Raw genomic sequence first — 20,294 nt, 5'->3', positions numbered from 1 at the left:
CCCACGGGAGACCATCGAGCTGTGGTCCTCCTGCTTCCTAGAGCGGAGACCAAAGCGGGCTGGCGAGACGTCGCTGGCATTGAGCGCTGAGCTTAGCCGGCCTTGGAGAGCAATTGTTCCCGGTGCGGGTCCTTGCGGGGTGAGTGGTGACGGGGCTGCGGGCGGAGGAGGCGCCGCGGCCGAGGGGGCTGGGGAACAGGTGACTCCGGGCGGCAGCCGAGGAGCCCGGGCGCTGGTGGCCTGGCGAACGTTAGGGTAGGTGGGGGTGGGGCAGGCCGGGTGGAGTGGGGGAGGGGGCCAGGAAAGGGGCTGGTGACGCCGTGGTTCTAGGGAGCCGAGTACAACTTGCTGTTGCTTATTTCTTGCCGTGGAACACAATTTGAAGTAGGTCTTCAGAGTAGGCCGCCCTGAGAATGATCCCTGAGCGTAAACGAAGGCAGCGGAAGCACTTTGGGGAGCACGAGCTCCCTCGGCCGAGGAGCAGCAAGTACAAAAGCCCTAAAGCCGGGGCTTACTTGGCATTTTCTAGGTTCAAAAAAAAGCCAAGACCAGAGGGTTGCAGCCAAGTGAGCAGTAGATGATAACGGAGAGATTTGAGGAGGGCGTTGAATAAGGAGGGGACATTGTATTGTGCAAGGACTGGCTTTGTCCTGGAAGAAAAAAAAAAGAATCGTTGAAGGGTTTCTCTAGCAGGGAATTGATGAGACTAGATTGGCGATAAGGAGCGAGAATAAACAAAAAGTCACGGCCATTGAGTCGATTCCGACGTACAGCGGCCCTATAGGACAGGGGGGAACTGCCCTTGGAGGTTTCCGAGGCTGTACATTTTTATGGGAACAGAAAGCTTCGTCCTTACCCACTATCCACCGGAGCTCCTTGAGAGCAAGAATAGAATCAAGGAAAATTTGGAGACAGTTGCAAGTTCAATGGGGAGATAAGATGTCTTGGTAGAAGTGAATATGGTAGAAGTGAATTCAAGTATTCAGATTATTGATCTGCTTTGCTGTTGGATCAAATGTGGTGTTTGAGAATATGAGGAAGCAAAGATGAGTGCAAGGTTTTTAGTCTTTGGATGGAAGATATTGTTGGAAAGATTGAGGTTCTGCTTTGGAACCTTGTGTGTGTTATGTTTAAAGTAAGTTCTTTAACATTCCATATCTGCTCTCTTCGGTGAGGTTAGTAAATAGTATTGTCTCCATAAGGAATGTGAAGATTAAATGAATTAGCATGAAAGAGCTTCAAAAAGCGTTTTTATTATTTTAATGTCGTTTTTCCATGAGCTTTTAACGTTTCCTTTGTTATGTAAAGCACACAAAACAGTTGTTCTTGCTTACTGCTTTCAGTAGTATTGAGAAATGAAATAAGAGTGGACATTAATGGGAAGAAAACTGAAAGATTGAAGAGGGTTTCAGGCAGTTGTAGTAAGAGGTGTGAAGACCCAGGAACAAGTAAGTACTGGACATGTGAGGAACTGAGAGTGTTTCATCATATCACAAGAAAAGTTTAATGATTTAAACATGATCCTAGGGGTAATGGTGAGCCAGGAAATGTGATACACACAGCAGAGGCATAATCGTATTTCTGCCTTAGAAGGAACACTGCAGTGTGGGAAATAGATTAGGGTGTTAGAAAGACCAGCCCAGTTCAATCTGTGTAGTATAATGTAGTGGGAAAGGTGAGAGATACTTAGGCTATTGAATTAATAGAACTTGATTGCTCAATGCGTGCAGTGGTGGGATTCAAATAATTTCACAACTGGTTCACTGCCCTAATAACCATTTGAAGTATAAAAAAAAAATCTACCAAAAGGTAGTTTATTATTTCATACAGTGAATAATTAAATAAGGACAATAAAAAGGTACACAGAATAGATTGTCATAAGAAAGTTTAAAAATATTAATGAAAAATATATGATACCTGACAAAAACAATAAAACTGTTATTTTACTTCCATATTGCTGCTTAATTGGCATCCTCTTGCAATGTTCTTTGCATCATGGGCTGTGCGGTTTATCCTTAACTATCTTTTCACTGTAGGAGTAGGGTCCCATTCCTTTAGAGGTAGACCGGTTAGACAATAGTTATTGTGTTTGATATATTAGAAACAGGTGGCTTTTCTGCTCCGAACATACCATGTTCCTCTTTGAACAACCCTTTTCCGCTTCTGCTGAACTTAACAGCAATTGTTCTGATGATATTTTTAGCTCTTAAAACATTTTCAGGAATTGCACATTTCACTTATAATAGCCTATGGGAATTTGGTGCATAACACAAAGCTGAACTAAATGACAGCATGTCACCCTCTGATTGTTTGGCACTTTTCCTCTTTACATTCTATGAAGTAACATGTAAGGGAATAAAAACGTAGTAACTCATCAAAATTATAGTGAGTTTTATGAAATGAATAGACAAATATTACAAGCATAGTTCTTTCTAACTTTTTATACTTATGGACGGAATGAATATTACTGCTAAGGCTTAGACTACACTGTTGTGCAGAGGAATGTTAAATGGGAGGAATGATTTCCACCTTGGAGGGCAGCTGCCCAGCCACCCTCCTTAGAGACAACCCTGATTACAAATGCCATTTGGATAACTGGTTCACCAAACTCAACAAAAAGTTAAATACTGGTTCTGCCAAACCACTGTGAACCAGCTGAATCCCACCACCAGTGCACATGGAATGAAAAGGCAGAAGGAAGCTGCTTTTTGGCTCAAATAAATGAGTTGGTGAAGCTCTGCCCCAAAGCACTTTATCAGATTGCCTATTACATATTACTGCATTTGATATCCTTAATCGCACCATCTTTAGTCACACCATAGACATGAGCCACCACTAATCAAGAGGTGACATTTATTTTGTGGCTAATAATCATCTCTAGGTCTTTCCGTGATGCAAACTGCTTCCACGGCTAATCTAAAGTTTGTTGGTTCAAGCCCACCCAACTATACTGGGGAAGAAAAGGCCTAGTGATTGAGTTCTGTTCAGTTGTCACCTGTGGAACAGTTGTAACACATGGAGTCAACATGAATCGAATCAAGGGTAACCAACAGCAGTAATCACCAATTTCTTGGACATTTTAATGTCTGTTAAGAACAGTGGGACTTTGCATACTAATTTAAAGTCCATTTTTGACATAGAAAACTTTTATCTTCTGGGGGGTACTGTTGTATACACATCCAATAATATTAGCAGCAGGATGTATTTGGAGCCCAGCCAGGCACAACCATTAATTGAGTGACACCCTCCCTTCCCCCGAAACACACATACTGATAAACCCCCCCTCACCTTGGTTGAAAGGTATCTATCAGTAGTTTGCAGGATGCTCAGTATCACTCGAGCATAGTTAAAAGCAAGAATGCTCGATCCCTGGTCACATAACCAAGGTCCTGCTCCAAGGAATGCTGGTGTGTCTTTTTCATTCGGTGCTGCTATAACAGAAATAGCCCAAGTGGGTGGTTTAATAAGCAGAAATGTAGTCTCTTTTAGGCAGCGTGCAGTGCAAATTCAGGGTGCCGAGTCTCGAGGAAGGCTTTCTCTCTGCTAGCTCTAGAGAAGGGATCTGTCTCCTTTCATCTGTGGGCCCAGTACCCTGTGGACAGCCCCGTGTGTGTTTTCATCAGTCTTCCCCTGGGTCTGAGAACTTCTCAGGCACCTCAAGTCCAAAGGACTCATCCTCTCTCAGTTCTCTCTTAGAGGTAGGTAATGAGGTGTCCTCTTGCTCCACTCCCTTTCTCTTTTTATCCCTTGGGAGACAGAAGGTGTGACTCAAGGAAGGGTGTGGCTGGAGTAAAGCAGACTTGAGAAAAGGCATGACTGAGTAAGTGGTGTAACTCAAGATCCACCCGCTCTAATCCTCTCTTAGCTGCACTACGCAAACAATGGAGGATAATTAGATGACAAAATGGCAGATAATTGCTACTAGGAATCATAATTAAGCTGACACATATTATTTGAGGGATACAATTCAGTCCATAACGTGGAAGTTCTATTTTCTAAGCTCATTTCTGACATGTTGAATTTGAGATGATTCTATAGGGCAGGGGTCCTCAAAACTACGGCCCGTGGACCACATGCGGCCCGCCGGGTGTTTTTGCCCCGTTTGGTTTCTTACTTCAAAATGAGATATGTGCAGTGTGCATAGGAATTTATTCATAGTTTTTTTTAAAACTATAGTCTGGCCCTCCGGTGGTCTGAGGGACAGTGAACTGGTCCCTGTTAAAAAAGTTTGAGGACCCCTGCTATAGGGTATCGAGTAGTAGGTAGTCCGTAGGAAATACAGATCTGGCACTCTTGAGAGCTCTGGACTGAGGAATAAGGCAATCATCAGCTTAAAGATAGTAGTAAGTCTCACCATCCCTGTCCTCTATAATGCCCTTTTAAAATGTCCACTCATCTGCTTCCATGGTAGTGTCTTAGTTCTTGAAACTCTGTATGCACCGGATTATCGATTATTGTAGTTCTTTATCCCTATATTGAAATTGTTTCACCGAGGTCACCAGTGGCCTGACTGTTTTTGTATCAAGAGGATATGATATGTCAGGTCTTAGAGGAAGTTGCCTTCCCTATCACGTTTCACACATTTGAGAACTGCTTTCAAATTCTTCTACATATAAATCACTTCATTCCTATTCTTTACAATTAGCACATTTATCTCAAAACCTCTTTGGGAGTTAAGTTTTTATCATCATTTTACAAATGAAGTAAACTCCATGAGGGTATGTAACGTGCTGCAAGTCACATCCAGGCTCTTTTCACCACCCCTAAAACGAAAACAAAACAAAACCCTACTGCTATCAAGTCAGTTCTGGCTCCTAGTGGCTATTTAGGACAGGGAAGATCTATGATTTATAACACATAATAGGGTAATTAGGTCACAACATGGAGGATGATTAATACTGCTAGGAATCGTGAACTCAATCAAGTTGACACATAGTATTTGAAGGATACCATTCCATTGACACATAGTACTTGAAGGATACAATTCCGTTCTTACCATGGGAGTTCTGTTATCTGCGTTCATTTCTGACATATTGAATTTGTGGTGTCTCCATGGGGAAACTTCTGTGAATTTCCGCGGCTGAGAATCATGACAGGAGCAGAGAGCTCATCTTTCTCTCTCTGAGAGTCTGGTGGGTTCTGACCTTGAGGCACAAACAACCGCATCCTTATCCTTCTGGCTGGTTTTTGTTCTCTCCCTCTCTGGCTGGTCTTCCTCACCTCTCTTTCTGACATGAGGTGTTGCCTAGGGCCCCAGCCTCGCATAGGCTTCCCCCGCCATACCTCATTACTACACTTCCAGTAGCTCTATACTCGAATTATTTTCCCCATCTGGAGAACTCTCCCCATGCCTTTGCCTGATTAACTTAGACTTGTAACATTCAGAAAGGCTCACATGAAGGAGTTGAGAATTAGGTACTTTTTGCCCTTTTAGCAGTCTGTACCTATACCTTCATCATGGTACGCCATATGATAAATTGCAATTGCTTATTCACATAAGGTTTTTTGAGAAGCAAAGAGCTACGAGAGCAGTGGTTCTCAACCTTCCTTATGCCGCGACCCTGTAATACAGTTCCTCATGTTGTGGTGACTGCCAACCATAAAATTATTTTCGTTGCTACTTCATAACTGTAATTTTGCTGCTGTTATCAATCAGGTGACCCCTGTGAAAGGGTCATTTGGCTCCCCAAAGGGGTTGCGACCCACAGGTTGAGAACCGCTGTGCTACAGGCTAGGAAGTTGCCTCTCATCTTTGTATCCCCAACTTCTAAGCATGACTGGCACATTTAGACCTTCAGCAAATGAGATGAGTTATTTGTGTTATCTCAGGGAATTCCAGTGATTGGATTTAATTAGTATATATAGTAATAATGTCTGAGTCTTTTTTATCCCAACTTTTTTTCTGTTCTTTATTATTTTTAACTTTTAATAGTTTTATTGACAAAATTCACATGCCATACAATTCAGTTGTTTAAACATTAAAAAAGATTTGTGCAGTCATCACTACAATTAGTTTCAGAACATTTTCTTCTTGTGTTCATTAGTATCACCTTCCCATTTACTTCCAACCTTCCCTGCTATAACTTCAAGAAAATATTAATATAATTGCTGTCTCTATAAATTTAGCTCTTCTGAATTTCATATAAAGAAAAACATACTTAAAAAAACCAAAACAACGCCCCCCCCAACAACCATAATTGAGAAAATCTCAATCCAAAAGAAAGCAGACCATAATAAAAACTAGAACACATTTAAAATGGGTCAAAAGAGAACAAATGATAGGGTGTTAAATTTTACCCTAGCTACATCTGCATTAATCCACTTTCCAATGTACTCTGTCGGCTAGCAAGGCTATTCACGTCTCTGGTCAATGGTCAGAGGGGCCTCTGGAGCCTTCATCCACATTGGGATGCTGCAAATGGATTTTAGGCTTTCACTATCCTCCATGGCCTTCTGCTTTCCCTTAACATTTTGAGAATTTTCTTATAATAGCAATTGTGAGCTTCCTGGTCCATTTGTACGTATACTATATGCACACTCTTTTTTCCTGAAATACTTGACAGTTAGTTGTAGCATGCATTTTCTGTGTGTCTAAGAATATTTTCAGTCAGGAATGAGAAGAGGATATTGGATGTATGGCTAATTGCCTCCATGAGCAACTGCTTCCTAGGCTATGAGATTGGAAGAACTGAATAGTGCCTGGTTCAGGAGAAGAATCCTGATCAAAAGGGGGAAATTGCAGAACACAATCTCAGATTTTCATGGAATCCAGACCTCCTTAATTCATGAGGGTTAGGTGAGCCCGTGAAGTTATTGTACTGTGATAATCTTTAAAACTTGAACCAAAAGTATCCCTTGAAGTCTTATTAAAATCAAACAGTAGTTTAACTTAAATAGATCTGCCTTGGCCGTTACGTGTTTTAAAGCATTATCCATATGGGATCAAAGTGACAGCAGCAACTCGAAAGGTCAGAACCTGAGAGTAGTTTGTGCTGACAGAGAAGAGCTTAGAAAAGAAGGATGAGAATGATTGCCCAGCTCTCTGAATTGTACATGTAGAAACAATGGAATTTTTACATGTTTTGTTGTGTGTGCGCTCAACAAAATTTCAAAAGAATATTCCCTTACATAAGCATAAGAGCATTATCTTATCTTGGGAGATTTTGTATCAGGGATCAGTAAACCTTTTGTTTTAAGGGCCACGGTCAATTTTCTGGCTTTGTGGATCATAACTAACTTTTCTGGATCTGTCTGTGTTACATAACATACTTAAACAGTTGGTATGATGAAAAAGCTTACATATACAATAAGTTTTTAAAAAACTTATTGAGTGTAGCCATCTTCCATTGAAGCTTTCTGCAAAAAAAAACTAGCTTTCCATGGCTGGATTTGGCCTTCTGGGGTGTCTTTTGTCCACCACAGCCTGCCTTAGTTTTCCCTAATTATTCAAATAACCCCCCCCCCCTTTGTTTTAGTTTTTAAGTCTAAGAGCCACATTTCACACATTACATTTAATTATGTCTGTTTAATCTGGAACCAAACCTTCCTCATGGCCCTGTTTTTATTTTAGTGAAATTCTTTGTTTGGAAAAGTCCGTGCTTATTGTAGAATGAGCTGCCTTTTGTATTTATCCCAGTTTCTTCTTTATTGGTTTCATGTTAAACATCCTTTGTAAACATGCTACATGGTTGACGAGACAAGTGATGCCCGGTTGTCTTATCACTGAGGTTGCTAAATTTGATTGTATGATGGAGTTTATGACTACCGCATCTCTGTTTCCCCATTTGTAATTAGTAAACACTCAGTGTGGTGAGATTTTGAGACTGTGAGGATGTTCTGTACCCGCATTCACTTGACTCTAAAGTTTTAAAAACAAACAAACAAACAAACAAACAAAAGTTTAAAAAATATTTGACTAAATTATTTCAAGAGCTAGAAAATGTTGATTTTTATAAACCTATTTTTCTACATTTGTTAGCACCTGTTAGCAGATGAAGGGAAAAGAAGAGCTTTCTTATTTTGTATGGCTGTTCTTTTTTTAGTAAGGGTTTTGAAGAGAAAAATAAAGGGTACTAGTTATTGGAAATGTATTAAAGCCAACCAGGGGTATTGCTATGATCAGGATGATTGGTACCATTTCTTTTTCTGATTAGCATTGTTATACTTTTAGGAGTATCCCTGAGGAGATATTCCAAACAACACTTTGCAAAACAGATCACCTGAAGGTTAGGATGGCGACAGTATTAGTAAGTGCTCATTCCCCAGCTCCCCTGAATCTGAAGAAAGAAGGGCTTCCGGCAGTCAAGGAAGACCACTCCTCCACTTGGGAGCAGAGATTCAAATTGCAAAGAAACAGCACAGGTCTTGGACAGGAGCAGTTGCGCAAACGATTCAGACAGTTGTGCTACGAAGAGACCACAGGACCCCTAGAAGCACTGAACCAGCTCCGGGAGCTCTGCCATCAGTGGCTGCGGCCGGACATCCACACCAAGGAGGAGATCCTGGAGCTGCTGGTGCTGGAGCAGTTCCTGACCATCCTGCCCGAGGAGCTGCAGGCCCATGTGTGGGAGCACTACCCAGAGAGCGGGGAGGACGTGGTGGCTGTGCTGGAGGATCTAGAGCCAGAGCTTGAAGAAATGGAACAAGAGGTAGGAAGGATCAGAGGTGCATTCTTGCAGAAAAGCAGGAATTGAGAGCTCTGACAGAGAGGTGGGCATGGAAGAAGAATGGCTTAGCTTTGGTTCTGTTTCTATTTATTTCTGCTGATTTCACCTCTGCCTTACTTGTTCCCTGCTGGGAGGAAACAGAAAAAGCTCCAGATTCCCTATCCCTGGTCTTTGTCCCTCTGTGCTTTCTTTTTGTTTTCTTTTATACCGTGGAAGTGTTTTTTCCAAACAGTGGTTCCCTCTCTCCTAAGGCTACCTGTGTCTCATGTTCCCTAGGACTCAGACCAGGCAGAGAAACAAAAAGGGCTCATGGAGGAGATGGAGCCCTTTAAAACAGGGCAGGAGCAGCGGGTCCAGCCCAGGGGTGAAGTTTTGAAGCCTGACAGTGAGAAGGGTAAGATGTTGATTGCATCTTCTGGTGATTGCAAGGTGGTGGGCTGTCTATGTCCTTTTGAGGCCTTTCTCAGCACGCTTAGTGTTTGTTTCTCTGTAGTTTGTGTTGCTTGAGGTATACAGTAAAATTCTTACACACACACAAGCACGCACGCATGCACACATGTACTTTTTCAGTGTACAGATCAATAACTGGGTTTTCCAAAATGTGAAATAATTAATCACATACGCACCAAGCTGCTAACCTCAGCATCTGTGGTTTAAACATTTAAAGTCTCGGAAACCCTGTCCTGTAGGGCTGCTGTGAGTTGGAATTGACTTGATGACAGTGAGTTAAATCCCAAACATTTCTCTTCAACCCTCCCTGGTGTTTTTATGCATCTGGAGCTGCAGTCCTCTCCTCTCCAGGCCTGCCTTCCCCTTGATCTTCTCCCCTGCCTGTAGAGGGGACACAAAGCAGTGGGTTTTCCTCATCTGAGGCAGAGGCTCAGGCACTGGCTTCGATATTCTCCCTTTTTCTTTGTGTTCACGTTATGTGGCTTCTGTCTCATTTTTTTGCTCTATGAAGTTTCCTTTGCATTGAGATTTTCCACTTTCCAATTGTCCCTGGAGTTTTTCTATTCTCTCTTCAGTCTGATCCTGGCCCTGCTTCACTTGCCTGTTCAGTGTCATCCCAGTACTTCCATTGGGGTTGTTGCTGCCTCTTCATTCTGGGTCATTTCAACACAAATTCACTGATGTTACCTTCCTGTGTAAAGTCTCTCAGTGAGCTGGATAGTTTTAGTCACTCGCTTTTAAGGGAATGTTTGAAAAGTTCTATGATAAAAAGTGAAATAAAGAAATAAGAGGAGACAACAAAACACAAACACACACCTTCCAGCGACTCTCCATTACCGTTCAGAAAAGTCTCACATATCTTGGTCTGGTATCTGCTGTTTTGTCAGCCTTCATGTTCACTAGGTTAGCCTACTTGAGACTTTTAGTGCTGAATATCCCATATCACAGGAAACTCCTCAGTCCCCATGCAAGGCGGGGGGTGGGGCGGGGATGGGTGGGGGGCAGAGTTCTGTGTGCCCTACTTCTCATGCCATAGCATGTCATTATGCCGAGCTGTATTCCATTTCCCATTTGCTGTTGCTCCCTCCCGCCTTGTTTCTTCTGTCGGGAACACTTGATGTTCACTTTCCCTGACTAATGCCTGTTTACCCCTGAACATTTATCATAGATAGCATTTCCTCTGTCCTTCCTGAAGTCCCCCAAGTCTGGGGTAGTTTTCTAGCTATGTTCCTAGAGTGCTATGATTTTTCCTATCAGCGCTGACCATAACGTTCATAGTATTATTTTATTGACCAAAACCCCAAGGGATCTTCTTAGATTTATTTCTTTTTCTGACCACATTTTTTTTTTTTTTAATAGCTGCTGGTTTGCAGACTGAAAGGGTAGGAACTTATGTTGTTTCCCGAATCTTCCGTAGTGCTTACCCTAGAATGGACAACAAATATTTGATGGATCATTTTATATCTAAAGCCATCCCTTAAACATGTCTGCTTCAATGGTCACCTTCCAGACTGAGAAAAGTAGCTGAAAGAAAAGGACCTTCATTTTCTTAACAGTCTTCCAGAGTTGATTTATGCCATGCAATCAATGGTTAATGTATACTTTAAATTCAAAAGGTCAATGTAATGACAGTACATTCGTGACAGGATTGCTTACTCGCTAGATCTGTTGAAACCCAGATGGGTTAATTCGTTTTCTAAGATCAGGCAACCAGTCACTGATAAAATTGGCACTGCGTCTGCATATCTTCATTGTTAAAGTGTTAGCTGTATATCATCTCTTTTCCATTGGCCTTAGAACCCTTCATTGACCTACCTTATCTACTTTCCATGTGACAAACCATTTTCAAGAATCTATGGTCATAGCCTTTAAGATGCTTTCTTTAAAATACTTTATTGACTAGCTTCTGTGTATGTGCATGCTCTATATAGTCCATGATAAAACTTAAACCATTCAAAATAACTGCCTCCCACTACCATCCCCCATTCCTTTCCCAAAGACTCATTCACCCACTGCCATCCAGTGGATGCTGATTTGTAGTGACCCTGTGGGTTTCCGAGACTAACTGTTCACAGGAGCAGAAGGCCCCATCTTTTTTCCAAGGAGTCGAGCCGCTGACTTTGTGGATCACAACGCACTTTGTAACCACTTCACCACCAGGGCTCCTTTCCCCCCAAATTCCACTGTTAATAATTTCTTGTTTATCATGCCATATGTGTGATGTATGTAGACATACATAAATGTCACTTTGCATGAATGCTTGATTTAAACGTGTCACTCCTATTTACAAATCTCTTCTCCCAAGTGTCAAAAACAAGTGATTGGTGGTATATATTTAATATTTCAGATGAGGAGACTGAGAATGAGAAGCGGGTCACTGAGACAGACTCTTGCAGAGGAGCGCAGTCATCTGTGGACAGATCTGAACCTGCGGAGACTCATTATGAGGACTCTGACTGGGAAAGTCAGCAGGCGAAGCCCCAGGAGAAGATTGACTATATATGCTCAGAATGTGGGGAGGGATTTGCTCAGTACTCAGACCTGATTAAACATGAGGGTGTGCACTTGGGAGAAAAGCTCTGTGAGTCCGCAGTGTGTCAGGGTTCTAGTCCTACTGAACAGCAGAAAATCCAGTCTAAAGAAAAAGGTCATCAGTGTCTTGAGTGTGGGAAAGCCTTCCAGAGGAGCTCCCACCTTATCAGACATCAGAAAACCCACCTTGGTCAGAAGCCATATCAGTGTAGTGAGTGTGGGAAAGTCTTCAGTCAGAATGCTGGCCTTTTTGAACATCTCAGAATCCATACTGGAGAGAAGCCTTATCTGTGTATCCATTGTGGAAAGAATTTTAGGCGCAGCTCTCACCTTAATCGCCATCAGAGAGTTCACAGTCAGCAGGAGTCCTGTGAGTGCAAGGAGTGTGGAAAAACTTTTAGTCAGGCCCTGCTCCTTACCCATCATCAGAGAATCCACAGTCACTCAAAAAGTCATCAGTGTAACGAATGTGGGAGAGTCTTCAGTTTGACCTCAGACCTGATTCGACATCATAGGATTCACACTGGAGAAAAACCGTTCAAGTGTAATGTATGCCAGAAATCCTTCCGATTAAACTCACACCTTGCTCAACATGTGAGAATCCACAATGAAGAAAGACCCTATGAGTGTCATAAGTGTGGAGAAGCCTTCAGGCAGAGGGCAGGTCTTTTTCAGCATCAGAGGTGCCACCACAAAGATAAGCTGGCTTGATCAGCTATCACCTCCTAAGGAAGATCAGAGGCAGATATGATGACAACCAGACCTCACTTTGAGAAATGCCTCTGGCCAGCTCTGGCATCAGAATTCTTAGGGGCCAAGTTGGAGGCTGCCTGCCTTCCATTTCCCCTCATTTTAATTTCCTCACATTCGTTTTTCTTGAAATTAGCTTTGGACCACAATAGTTTGACCATAGTATGATAGGTACTGGGGAGTTAGCTACCCAGAATTCTTTACTGCAGGACTTCTCAGAGCCTTTTACATGATAAATGAGTATTATGAATCTTCAAGTAAGGGAGCACCCAGGACCTACCAAGAGTTTTAAAGTCAGCAGTGAATGAAAGTATCCGCAGATTTACAGGCTTAAGCAAAATGGGCAGATTGGTATTTTTGCAAATGCTATAGCAGCAGACTTGTATATAATAGAACTTTCTGTAAAACAACACTGTCAAAATTGACTTCAAGAACAGGCTCATCATCGAGAACATCTTCTACTGTTAATACCCCTTACCCCCCTCCCCTGCCTTCCCAATCCCTAGTGATTGAAAGCATTTAACAAAGTAAAGTTTTATTTTGCTGGTTAACTATAGAACTTGCCCTAAGGATTACTTTCATGTAATTTTACCATTTCCAGGACCCATTCCTCTCCACAAATCAAGGTTTTGCTTACACTATGGAAGAGATTCCACAGGTCATGTAAATGAGCCGTGCCAAGGTAATCAACCTATCTTACTAGATAACCCAGTTCCAGTAGACCGGCTGGCATGATTCAATAAATGTCTGGTAGAATAAATTGGGCTTTCCCCCCCTTAATATTATTAAGCTGAAATTTTAAAACGTTAATTGTTCTGAAATGCTTTGAATGCAAACAACAGAGACAACTTGAAATCATGACCTTTATATTGTGAGTACCAAAATATCATAGTAATAATGTTGAATACTACAATTAGAAGACTCCGCTCTCAAACATCACCAGGATGATAAATATAATTTATTGATTAGTAGTTGCTGTACAGAGTACTGCTGCCCAGAGAAGACTTCTCATGGGTGTGGACAGATAGGTAAACCCAAGATAATGGTTAGAACTAGGCTTCGCTGCATGTGATAATGAAAAAATAGTAGTGACTTAATAAAGTAAAAGTGTATTTTTGTCTCAAGAAAAGGCCACATGTGCACAATCTAGTCTGGCCAGGGGGCTCCATGGCATTGTGAGAGACCTGTGCGCCTGTCCTATCCCCCTCCACCGTCCCTGTGCACCGGCCACCCCCGGGGGTCTCAGTGACTGCTGAAGCTCCAGCTGCCACATACCGAAGTGGACCAAGAGAAATTCCTCTTAGTTGAGGAGCTGCCCCATAAATCATCTTAGCATGTATATCATTGGTCACAACTTAGGAAAAGGCTAGAAAACCATATCTAATTCTGGTCACAGAGTGTCCAGCTAAAAATAGGATTTCTGTAATTAAGGACAAAAGGGAAAATGGACATTGGAATAGGCATTTAGTAGTTTTGATCCTATTGCATATCCCTCCCTGCTAAATGATATAAGCAGAAGCAGCAGTTAATACTATTTTCTGGAAAGTGATGAAATCTCTAAGAGAAACAACAGCCTTTTGAAAGACTACAGTTCATGGTAAGTCAGTCATATTTCATTGTTTAGGAAGCTGTAGAACCATTGCATCATTTATATATTCTGCCTTTATGAGTAAAACTAAGTTGATGTCAGGAGTTTGAAGACTGTGCTGGGGTCAGTATGTAAACATTTAGCTCCATGTCATGGTTTAACTCCACTTAATACTGTTCAATTTAAGAAGGAAAGTATATACAATTTAAGAAGGAAAGTAGAATATCTTTAAAAAGCAATGGACAAAAAAAATCATTTGATTTGTTTTTCAACTCTCTTTCTTAAAAAAAAACCTTAAATAAAATTGAAATAGAAGGCAAATTCTTCAGCATGATTCTGGACATAAATGAAAAGCCCACAGCCAACATTATGTTTAATGGAGAAAGACAGCACTTTCTTTTGAAATCAGGAACAAGACAAGGGTGCCCACTCGCACCACTTCTGTTCAAAATTGTATTAGAAGTCCCAGACAGAACAGAAAGACAAAAGCTTTCCAGGTTGGGAAAGAAGTAAAATTATATCTATTCATGGATTATATGACTTTGTCTATAGATAATGTCGAAGAGTCCACAAGAAAACATCTAGAGCTAGTAGAGGGATTCAGCAAAGTTTCAGGGTACAAAGCCAACAAACAAAAATCAGATTTTTATACACCGCCACGAGAAATCTAAATTACAGAAACAGTTCCATTTGTAATAGCATCTAAGAGAATAAGATGCCTGTGAATAAATTAACCAGGGATATGAAAGACTTAAGCAATAAACTAAAACACTGATGAGTGAAATTAAAGGAGACTTAATTGGAAAAACCCTGTATGTACATGGATTGAAAGACTAAATATTTTTAGGTTGGCAGTGCTACCCAAATCTGCAATCTGATCAAAATTCTAACAACCTTTACAGAAATCCTCAACTTTATATGGCAAGCAATCCCAAGTGGCTGAAACAATTTTGAAAGAAGAAAAATTCATAACTCATACTTCCTGATTATAAAGCATACTACAGAGTCAAAATTATCAAAACAGTCTGGCGCTGAATTAGAAATAAGCACATAGACCAATGGGTTAGAATTGCAAGTCTAGAAATAAACCTGCACATCTATCAAATGGTTCTTTGTTTTTCTTTTTCAGTGCTTTAAATATATTAAAAGTTGTGCAGTCATCACAAATCAGTTTTCATCACCTGATTCTTGAGCAGCATACTGCATCCATTCAGTAAGAGAAATGAGTATTTTTGACCAGTGATCCACGGACAATTTCGGTTTCCACATACAGAATCCATGCCTCACAACATAGACAAAAAAAGTTCAAAATGAATTACCTAAAACCATAAAATTCTTAGGAAAAAAGCAGGCACAGCTGTCAGACCGAGTTTATGACAATGGATTATCTAATAAAAACAAACAGAAAAAGGCCAAATAAATGGGACCTCATAAATTCAAAACTTTTGTTCCCAAAAAAACAACTTATAGAAAAGGCAAGCTGTTGACTGGGAAATTATCTTTGGAAACCTATCTAACAACAATCTAATAACAAAAAAAGTTAAACTTTGATGATGACAAAAAAGATTACTTAAAAAAAGAAAGGGCAAGCTATTGACTGGGAATTATATTTGGAAACCTATCTAACAACAATCTAATAACAAAAAAGTTAACAAACTTTGATGATGACAAAAAGATAAGTACCCCAAATCATTAAATGGGCAGAGAATTTAAATGGATGTTTCATTAAAGAGACCGTTCAAGAGGCTATCAAACACATGATCAGAGTCATTACTCATCAGAGATGATCAACTACCATGAGACCATTTTACATCCACTAGGGTGACTCAGCAGTGAGTGCCCTGGTGTGGCAGTGGATCTGCTAGCCACAAGGTCAATGGTTCAAACCCATCAGTATCTTCAAGAGAGAGGTCTGTCTGCCCCTGTTAAGATTTATATATCCTTAGCTATCTGGAAAATTTTTCTTGGCCTCTCCATGATTTTATAGTATAATACCCCCACTCCTCATTTAACATGGTTTGGTTCCAAAGAACAAGTCCTTTTCCCAAAATTAGCATTATGTGAAAATAGAGGATGATCATACTTTTTTAACTCAGACTATATCACTATAGAACTGCTAATTTTTTACCATTGCATAAATACCACTTCTCAGAGAATCATGGCTGAGCCAAATTGACACATAATAACCATCACAGCTAGTTTTTTTCCCCCTGTGGTCATAAATTTGAAATGTTGGATAATGAGACAGTCAATTGAGGAGTAGGTATATAAATTTATATAAATTTAATAACGTAGATATATATGCTACATGGGCATGGGAAGACATGGGCGTACATATACATATATTTATGGGCATATGCATATACATATTTGTGCTGCATATATATTCACATACGTATCACATAGGGGACACAGTTATAGATACTTTTGAGACATATCCAAACACCTCATGAATTGCTTTACTTGCTGGATTTGACACTCAGGGCCATAGTCTTGTGGCGACAACTAGGTGAAAAGGAAATACTTTTAGATTGGCAATTTGTGTCTAGGGTCTTCAAACCTTTGAGTGACTGGATCAAAGATGAGTGAAGGGAACCAAAGAAAAGAAGCAATTAATCCACAGGACAGGTGGTGTGCACAAACCATAGCTTCTAGCCTGAGACCAGAGGAACTAGATGGTGCCAACCACTCTGACCAGGGACATAATACAAGGTCCCAGTTACAATAGAAGGAAAAAAACCACACGTTTCTTTGAAAAAAGAACAGTCTTAACTGGACAGGTAGGAGACTAGAGGAACTTCCAAGACTATGCCCCTAAGATATTCTCTTACCTACTCCCAAGGTCACCTTTCAGCTAAATAATAGATTGACCTATAATGTAAACAGCACCAGTAAGGGATGTGCTCCTTTAAAAATTCATCTGAGACCAAATCGTTCACCTTTATCCCAAAGCAATGAGAAGGCAAGGAGGAGCGGGGAAACTGGATGCATGGAAACGGCAGGTGGTGTGGAAATGTTGGGAGGGCTGACAATTTCAGGGACTGTACCTAATATCACATGACAATTTGTGTATGAATTGTTGAATGGGAATTTACTGTGTAAAGTTTTCACGTAAAGTACAATAAAATATGTCTTTTAAAATTCAGTCACATCTTTAAAAATCTAATTCTTACAGTTCTATAGGGAGAGAGTGGTTTTCTCATCAGTACCTCGGGGCAGATCCATATTCATTTGCGTGGAAATAATTTGTGTATGTACATATGTATACATACCTGTATATATAGAATTAAACTTAATTGTGATCAATTGGTATTGATAATTTTCTTTTTTTATGTTTTATTGGCACTAAATTTATATATCATACAATTGAAAACTAGTGGTTCAGTCATATCCAGGAGAATTGTGCAATCGGTACTGTATAAGTTTTACACACACACCTCCCATGGTTAAATCCCCTTTAAAATGAGTTGTGCAATCACAGATCTAGTGCTCCTTCCCCCGTCCTGCCTTCATTTTTCCCCCCCTGAAATCACTTTTTCCTCACTGTCACCCCACCCCCACCCCTATCAACCCTTGTATCAGTTATTATCACTATGGACCCACTCCTGTGCATCACAAACTGGGAAACCCAACAGAAACAAAACAAAACAAAACTGGAATAAGGTGATTAAGGATAAAATAATAATATGAAGACAAAAATACAAATAACGAGTAAAAAAAGACCAAGTAATTTTGTTTTCTGTTCAGTTTTTAAGATAATTGCATTTTTTCCATATTAAATCTTCATAAATTAACCTATTTTCTTTTTATAGACATTATGGGAGAAACAAAGAATAAAGCAAATCACCCAGCCTTGTGGCCCAGATAGACTTTTTCAATTCAGGCATACCTCAGAGAAATGCAATAGGCACTAAAGGAAGGCACAAACTGGTTGGTTGCCGAGCACACATATGAAGGTTATCTTTACGCTATGTAGTAGTCTGTAAGTGTATGTAACATTATGAAAAAGTTGAAAATATTGTGAGAATTACCCCAAAGTGACACACAAGCATGAAAAGAGCACAAGCTGTGGGAAAAACGGGGTCAATATCCTTGCTGGATGCAGGGTTGGCACACAAACCTTCAACTTGTACAAATGTATCGCTAGGTAAAAATATCTGTACAGTGCAGTAAAGTGAAGCACAATGCAGTGTTCTGGAATTCCCATTCTTCTCAATGTTATCCATAGTTTGTGATCCACCCAGTTGAATGCCTTTGCATAGTCAATGAAACACAAATAAACATCTTTCTGGTATTCTCTGCATTCACCAAGATGTCAGACAGCATCAACAACGAGGCCAACAGGTAGTGTTTTAGAAAGATAACAGGATATCGTTAACTCTGGTGAGTGAAATGCTTATTTTTCCACCATACTGTCTCCATGAATACAGAAACTCAATATCTTACAATTAAATTTTTTCTGACAGGAAGCTGCTAGGAATTCAAGCCAGATTCAGGAAAGGATATAGCATGAGGGATTTCATTGCTGATGTCAGATGGCTCTTGGCTGAATGAGAATACCAGAGAGATGTTTACTTAGGTTGTATTGACTGTGCATAGGCATTCAACTATTGTATGGATCAGAGCAAACTGTGGGTGACACTGTGAAGAGTGGAGATTCCAGGATACTTCATTGTGCTTTTGTGGAACTTGTACATAGAACAAAAGATAGTCATTCTAACACACTGAGACTGCTTTGTGGCTAAAATCAGGAAACGTGCCTCAGGGTTGTATCCTTTCACTGTATTTACTCAATCTATGCTAAGCAAATAATCTGAGAATCTATGCTATTTGAATGTTAGGCATCAGGACTGGAGGAAGACTCAAACTGTGATATGCATATGACACACAACCTTGCTGAGAGCCAGGAGGACTTGAAGCACTTGATGAAAAATCAAAGCCTGCAGCCTTCAGTATGGATTGCAACTTAATGTAAAGAAAGGAAGCCAGAACCCTCACAGCTGAAACAATAGATGACATCATGATAAAAAGACAAGATTGAAGATGTCAAGGATTTCATCTTGCTTGATTCACAACCAGTGCCATCAAGAAAGAAAGCAACATATTGCACTGGAGACACGCCGCACAAGACATCTTAAAAAAAAAAAAAAGACCACTTTAAAGTGGTAAAGAGCAAAGATGTCATTTTGAGAACTGAGGGATACTTGACCCAAACTATGGTGTTTTCAATTATATGCATAAAAAAACCTGGACAATGAATCAAGAGGACCACATAAGAATTGATGTGCTTGAATTACGGTGATGGCCAAGGATATTGAGCATGGACTTCCAGAAAACCAAACTCACTGTCATTGAGTTGATGCTGATTCATAGGGACCCTACGGGACAGGGTAGAACTGCCCCCTGTGAGTATTGGAAATTAATACATATATCATTCCATAGTTCAGTCATGTCACGCAGAATTGCTACCACAAAGACTGTAGCTCGTTACCAGTTAGAAAGCCCTGTCTTTCTCCCTTGGAGCAGCTGGTGCCCATAAACTGTAGACCTTGCGGATCACAGCCCAGTGCTGAACCACTGCACCACCAGGGCTCCTGGGCAGCCAGGAAAAAAAAAATGTCCTGGAAGAATTACAGCCAGAATGCTCCTTAGGATGTTATTAGGAGACACCAGTCTCAGGAAAAAGCAGCAGATCAGGAAGAGAAGGAAGACCCTCGGGGAGATGGATCGACAGAAGCTGCAATGATGGGCCCAGACAGATTGTGGGGATGACTGGTCCTGCTGTATGTAGGGCTGCTCGCTGTAAGTCTGATCTCAATCAATGGCACCTAACAAGTGTCTCCATGCTGCCTGGGCTATAATCTGTATGTTTAACATTTTTAAAATTAAATTTTACTGCTTGCTGGATTTTATTTTCTGGCCCCTATGGTGTAGTGGTTAAGCATTAGGTTGCAATCTGCAAGGTCAGCAGTTTGAAACCACCAGCTGCTCCCTGGGAAAAAGATGGGGCTTTCTACTCGAGTAAAAAGTCTCAACAAATAACAAAATTCAAATTTGATCAAGGGAAAGGTATCAGCGTAAATTGGGAACACCCAATATATACAAGTCTATGGAGGACAACTGGAGCCTGAGGTAGGTAGGTTATTGTGCCAACCTGGCTGATAAACATGGGGTTATTTGAAGGGCAGGGGGATAAATGGCACAGTGGGCCTCACCTTTCTAGTTCTCTGTCTCTAGCTTTCTGATGGTCAGACCAGGGTGCAGCTGCCTTAGCCAGTTCCCTGCTTTAGCTGGCAAGGCTCACTTTC

The 20,294-nt window shown here is 40.8% G+C and overlaps 1 protein-coding gene across 1 annotated transcript; it reads left to right on the top strand.

Annotated features, from left to right (window-relative positions):
- The first annotated feature begins 53 nt into the window (after window positions 1-53).
- On the top strand, window positions 54-17,292 carry ZSCAN26 (zinc finger and SCAN domain containing 26). Its single transcript, XM_004717405.2, has 4 exons — window positions 54-139; window positions 8,171-8,648; window positions 8,943-9,060; window positions 11,464-17,292. Exons 2-4 carry the CDS (start codon window positions 8,232-8,234, stop codon window positions 12,357-12,359), a joined length of 1,431 nt encoding a protein of 476 aa, XP_004717462.1. The 5' UTR covers window positions 54-139; window positions 8,171-8,231; the 3' UTR covers window positions 12,360-17,292.
- The last annotated feature ends 3,002 nt before the right edge of the window (window positions 17,293-20,294 follow it).

The sequence above is a fragment of the Echinops telfairi genome, unplaced genomic scaffold (genome assembly GCF_000313985.2).
Source record: "Echinops telfairi isolate 266 unplaced genomic scaffold, ASM31398v2 ScPeMD7_7441;HRSCAF=8479, whole genome shotgun sequence".
In the NCBI taxonomy this organism is placed as follows: domain Eukaryota; kingdom Metazoa; phylum Chordata; class Mammalia; order Afrosoricida; family Tenrecidae; genus Echinops; species Echinops telfairi.
This window is presented reverse-complemented; position numbering and strand designations above follow the sequence as displayed.